The sequence below is a fragment of the Zeus faber genome (assembly GCF_960531495.2).
Source record: "Zeus faber genome assembly, chromosome: 11".
Taxonomy (NCBI): Eukaryota; Metazoa; Chordata; class Actinopteri; order Zeiformes; family Zeidae; genus Zeus; species Zeus faber.
In genome coordinates this window covers 12,878,285-12,884,507 of record NC_137205.1, presented here as the reverse complement: position 1 = coordinate 12,884,507, position 6,223 = coordinate 12,878,285, and the positions used below count along the sequence as shown (strand labels likewise).

The window sequence follows — 6,223 nt, the reverse complement described above, 5'->3', positions numbered from 1 at the left end:
GTAGTAGAAGTCTTGGTGGTAGACTTACTAGTAGAAGTGGTAGTGGTAGTAGTAAGTGGTAGTAGTAGTAGTGGTAGTAGAAGACGGGAAGACGGACCAGGGGGGAGGAGGAAAAATGCAACGTTCTTTATTTAACATTTCAAACACTTTCAGCATTGAGGTGACAATGATTCTTTTTGCCGGAATAAATCCGTGTATTTTGTTGCGAGGGCTGCCAGCCGCCTTCCCCCAGTTACACCATTCTGTATGCGATGCAATCACGCGGCAGAATTATCGCAAACAAAGTTAATTCTGTTTGACTCCTCTTTATTTTTCTGTCCGATGTTTCCCAAATCCGAAGAGACATTGAAATGACACCAGTACCCTAAAATATAACTTGGTGTTCTATGAAATGGACATGTGAACATTCCATGCGACGCATCTCTAAACTGGATCATTTGATGGGGGAAAAAAAAACGTGATCTCATATAGAGAAACTTGGGCCGGAATAAAACAACACACCAAACGACGAAAGACTTTCACAGCGGAACAAAGGCGATTACGTTTAGTTGACATTTTAATATTTAGCTCAGCCTTCATTAAAGCTGATTTCGGAGTGATCCTTGAGCGCCAACAAATGCTGACCCGGACCCACGGAACACAACGGCAGATAATGTAAAAAGCGTAATTCTAAATATATTAAAGGTGTTTTATTTTCTTTCTCATATTTATACAATTAATAGACATGTTTATTTAGATAATTTAGAGACTTTTTTTTTTTTGGGTATATTCATAGAAATGTATAGATATAAAGTCAATTTATATATTTTTTCACTCTGCAATAGTTGAGCGATTAAACATCTGCAATAAGTTATATCAAATAAAAGGAGAATATTACATCTTCAGCCGATAGGTGGCGCTGTTGTTATATTTATTATTGAATATACTGAACTAACAGGCGTTGACAACTACGGGGAGAAAGGAAAAATGTGCAATAGTGATTAATAACAAATACATTAAAAACACACGAGTAATTTAACTGCAACAACTATTTGTTTACATCATTATTTTGCTGAAACCAGCAACAACTAATAACAATTAGTGAAATATTGCACAGATCACAGGATATGTTTAGTGTGAACATCGTGAAGCAGCTTATAAAACGCGAAATTGATAGAAAATTGTAAAACTGCTCCCCAAACACAGGATTCCATTGAAGTATTCACTTGATCGATTCCCAATTCTCAGACGCCTTCCACGGTGTCTGTCGGTGACGTCATCGGTAACCCCGGAAACCCATTGAATACCGGCTGACCCAGGAAATTAGGTCACCACTTTGGAACGTGACGGATTCAGGACCCGCGGCCACCACCACCACCACCACCAGCCTAATCTTTTTCCCCGACACAGGACTCGGATGACGTCATCTGCAGTCCGCTGTCAGATGACGTCATCAGGGTCCTGTGTCAGGGCTACTGACATAGTAGCTCTCCCCTCAAGAGCCATCTTCCACAGCAAGGTCCACAGCAATATATGTATTTTTTCATGTTGATAATAATTTTCTTTCACATTTTATTTTTAAGATCGAAATATAAATATATATATATATATATATATATATATATATATCTGTATACTCACCCTCACTAAGGAGGGCGTGGTCATATCTCAGACAGAGCTTTGTCTGCCAAGAGGGCCCTGCATAAAAAGTTTGGGGGCCCCCTCTGGAATAAAGGTCCACACGCGGTTTCTTGACACACAGTGGTTAACATATAGTCTCCAAAAACAAGCCTGCAAGCAGCCCGCAACAGATTTCCGGTTCGTAAACCCAAAGCGGAGACGAATCGCCGGTTTTGTTCACCTACCTGTGCGACAAATATTCCAGTAAACTCAGGACCATAAAAAAAATCGGGATGGAAGTGCAATTGTCATAGCGGCATGATCAGCATCCCTCAGTCGGAGGTTGCTGTTCGGTCTCCCTTAGCAATTCACAGCTACGTGGTGCTAGGCAGGCCACACACACACAATACAAAGGGGAAGTCGTTTGTACAAATACCAGTGTCGATTTTACCACAATAAACCCTTCACATTGGTGTTCATACAGCCTGTCAGCCAAACAGCTCTGGACGCTTCTGTTTTAATATGGGGGCTAAATTGATAGATAAATGCAAATGTACATCAATTAATATAAATATGTTAAATTGAAGGACTACACGGCGGGGGTCACATATTTCATTAGCGGTCACAAATATGTACCGGAGATGTCGATGTGATGTCACAGAAAACCCCTTAAATCACACTTGAGCCCCGCGTTCATGTGATGGATAAAGTTATCTACATTTGGAAATTTACCGGCGCTCCTGTGATCAGGCTCAGTTTAAATAAAGGCCCGGACCAGTTTGCCCTGAAAAACACTGTTCCTGGCTTTGTTAGGAATGTACAACTGCCACCACATTTTTAAGGAAAGGAAAGCGTCATCCTGCAGTTTAGTGATACCAGATCCGGAAGCTGTAGACCGATAGGCGGATTAACAGATGGTACATCATCCAGACTGTGGTGTCAGTGTCGAGTCTCCACTTCCACCACGGTCCAGTCTCCTGCTGGGGAGCTGCCCTGGCTGTCGGGGGAGAAGCTGCTGACGGAGGTGACCGTGGCAGTGGGCTGGCTGAACTGGGGCAGCAGGGATGGCCACACGCTGCTCTCCAGGGGGCTGAGGGTGCCCCCCGTGCCCACAGGGAGAAGCAGGAGGGGCGGGTAACCTTTGTCGCCGGACAGCAGCAGGGTCTGATTGATGAGCTGCTGGACCATGTCCACCTTCCTGTTCCAGTCCAGCTCCTGCGGCGGCCTCGGGTGCAGCTGCCTCTGCGTGTCCTGCGTCGGCATCTGATCGGGCGGCGCCCGCCTCCCCAGCTCCTCCCTCGCCTTCTCACGGTTCCTGTTACGCTCTCTTCTGTCCTCCCTGGCCTCGTCTTCCTCTTCGCTGGTTTCCATGGCTTCATAGATGGTGCACAGGCCCGCAGAGGGGGAGAGCATGGCGCCGGGCGGGCTCCTCCTCATCTGCTGCTGCTGCTGGAGCTGCTTCTGCTGGAGCCGGTACTGCTGCTCCAGCTCCAGCTGCCACTGCAGTACCTGCCTGCGGTGGCGGTGCTCCTGCTGCTGCTGCTGAAGTTGCAGCTGGAGGAGCTCCCTGCGCTGCCTCTCCAGCTGCTTCTGCTGCTCCAGCCTCAGGCGCTCCTCCTCCAGCCACTGCCTCTTCTGCCTCTCCTGCTCCTGACGCTGCTTCATCTCCTTCAGCTGCTCCTGGTGCTGCTCCAGCCGGCGCAACTGCTCCCCGCCGCGCCCGTCGCCACCGTTATCGGTCTTGTTGACGTACGGGGGAGGGGGTGCAACTTTGGCGAAGTGGGCGGCCAGAGTGGGGTCAATGGGCCTCCTGTTCCCAGGCACCAAGGCCAGGTAGTGGCCATTTGCAATGGTCAGGTGGTTTTGGTTGTCTGCCTGCGCATCAGTTTGCTGCTCCCTATCGTCATCTGACTGGGAATCATCATCACCATCATCACTCTTGTCGTCGTCTCCTGTGAGACAGTCAAGATCACTTGTTTTACTCAGTTTTCCATTAGAGACGCATGCACTGATGACAAGTTTGGAGGACAGGGACTAGAACAGAAGAGGGTGCAGGGAAATCTGACAATCTCACAAAGGTGTAACAGAAAAAAGGGATGACAAAAATTGTCATCCATGACAAAAAAAAACAAGTACACAATACAAACCAATTGATTATGGCTAAGAAAGAGGACATACAATTAGGAACAACATTCTGCTCAAAAGAAGGATGTTGTGTCTAGTCATCAAAAGCACAGGAGTCCGCCTGATGATTTAACCTTGCAGCACGATCCAAAAGCTTTATTCCTACTGACACATGGACTTGAGACCTAAACTGCTTCTTAGATGTCTCCTTACCAACCATTACATCAGAATAAACCTTTCAGCTCCTATGCCCTTATAGTCAACTGATCTATTGCATAAAAATCAACCAGGAGACTATCTGGGCAAATCTCACGGGGCTATGGCGAAATGGGGCTGAATTCTTCTGTGAAAATTGAGTTAAAAGAATCAAGCGTTTGTGTTTAAGAATTAGCGAAGGTGTGAAATGAGGTAAAGGAATCCCTAACCCTAACCCTATACTGTACATCTGCAGGACAAGTCAGGGTAAACAAGACTCTAGCCTACAACACACTGCTGTGCCACTTTTAAAAATTCCAGATGGTAATTTAAACCCTATACAGTAGACTTCCTACCAGCCACACACCACAACCTCACTGGTGTATTTTACACTTTTACAAAACGAAAACACTTGTGCTCCAGGTAGAAACTAAAGCAACGGTCCTATTTCCAATACCAACAAACAGGGGTCCGGATAGTGTCCATTATTAGGGCTTAATGAACAGGAGTGGGCAGGTCGGAGGAAAGGGGGCCAGGAGCAGGAACTGGAGGTCTTTTGTTGCAGTCCTCTTGAGCTTCAACATTTAACTTGTCATTCACAGAGGCATTCACGTGGTTGGGAAGGAGGGAGGTCGTTCCGGTATATTTGTGTATATACAGTATGTGTGTTGGTGGTAAGTGTGTGTGTGTGTGTGAATGGGACATTCAGGAGGAAGCAGGCAGGTTGGAGGATTTACATTGTAGTATTGTTTAGAATTGCGCCTCAAGGTCAAAACCTTGCGCTTGTACGAGAGAGGCCTAGAGGGCATTTCCTGTCTAATGTTTATTGAGTGAGAACCAGCTGCTAAAGATGTGCTTTAAATGTGGTGTTGGTCAGCCAGTGTTCAAACCACAAGGGTCAGATGGATAAAGAAACACGGACATGCTGGAGAATGGGGAAACTTGGACACCAGTTGGTTTACCTTTTCATATCACCAAAATTCCATTGTTGATTTAACACCATTTTGTAATGCTGCGAGTTTATTTCCTGTTTAGAGGATATTACACAGGTGGAGGAACGAGGAAAACCATGGGAATTTGGTTGTGTAAACATGTAAATGCACTGGGATTCACAAGACCAAGACAATCATTTCGGGCATGCTGAATCCGGAGGGGAAATAAGAAACAGGAACAAAATGCCTTGCAATGATGTTTTAATGGAATTTTGAAGGAAAAAAAAAAAAAAAGACCTAGTTAGTGTGAATCAATCGTTTATGAACATCTCTAGTGTAAAGCTGTTTCAACTACATCAGGTTGTACACAATTGTTATTGTTAGTCAAACATGCAAGATAGTGTTGAAATACTAAACTGAACACTCACCAACAAACGTTTCAGCGAGTGTGAACTGTGACAGATGTAAGGGAATGCAGACCTGCTCCCAAATAAAAGGCTAGCTGTTAGTCATTTCTGAAGCACAAATGATCCACTAACTGAGGCTTGAAGCATGACCACTTAAAACCAAATGCCTCAAACACGTACTGTGACTGCATATAAGCTGTGATAACCTATGCGAGGAGAGCTGAACTTCTCAAATCCTACATTAAACAAAACTCAGCCAACCTTAATCTAATACTCCACCCACCTTAACGGACTGTATGGGCAAGAGGGCATTATTAATATCTAGCCTTTATTTAATACCTACATTAATCAAGTCTGGACAAAAGAACAAACTCAACAAAAAAAAAAAAGCACAGGACTACTGCTAGGGTGCAGGAGAACATAGAGTCTGTGCACAGAGAGTAGGGAGGTTTCAACATAAACCAAATAAAAAAACAAATACGCAAATATAAAACAAACAAAAAAACAAGATCATTGACATTTGCTCGGTAAAAACAGTAGGATAAATACACAGGCAGGTAGAGTCCGATTCATTCTATCCATGTTTTATTTTTTTCCTGTTCTCTTTAAAAGCTCAGTCACATTCGACAAGTCAGGTAATATCCCATTGGGGGCTACGGAATAAGCAGTGCTAATTAAGAAGAACATTCTAATAGAAAATGGTAGTAGCTATTGTACATAAAGAAAATTTATGCCATACACTCATAACCATGACCATAATAGTATGAAAGAGGGAGGCTTCATTTGAAAATTCCTACAGTCTTTTTTCCATCCCCTTGTTCCATTTTGTTATCTTTTCCTACAATCTTGACCTCCTTTGTTTATTTTTTTTCTTCTTTTAAACCATCTAACCCAACTGGAGAGAAAACAGGAAGGACAGGTAAGGGGGGGCGGGTTGCAGGGAAAAGGTGCATTCCGGGGGGTCGG

General features: G+C 44.4%; 1 protein-coding gene across 2 annotated transcripts in view; it reads right to left on the bottom strand.

The window, feature by feature from the left end:
• Window positions 1–5,098: 5,098 nt before the first annotated feature.
• prr36b (proline rich 36b) overlaps window positions 5,099–6,223 on the bottom strand; it is a 33,431-nt gene continuing 32,306 nt past the window's right edge. For both annotated transcript variants that reach the window (XM_080009142.1, XM_080009143.1), the window contains exon 6: window positions 5,099–6,152. In XM_080009142.1, coding sequence (XP_079865268.1) covers window positions 6,118–6,152 — 35 coding nt within the window. In that variant the 3' untranslated portion in view covers window positions 5,099–6,117. The remainder of the gene's footprint in view (window positions 6,153–6,223) is intronic.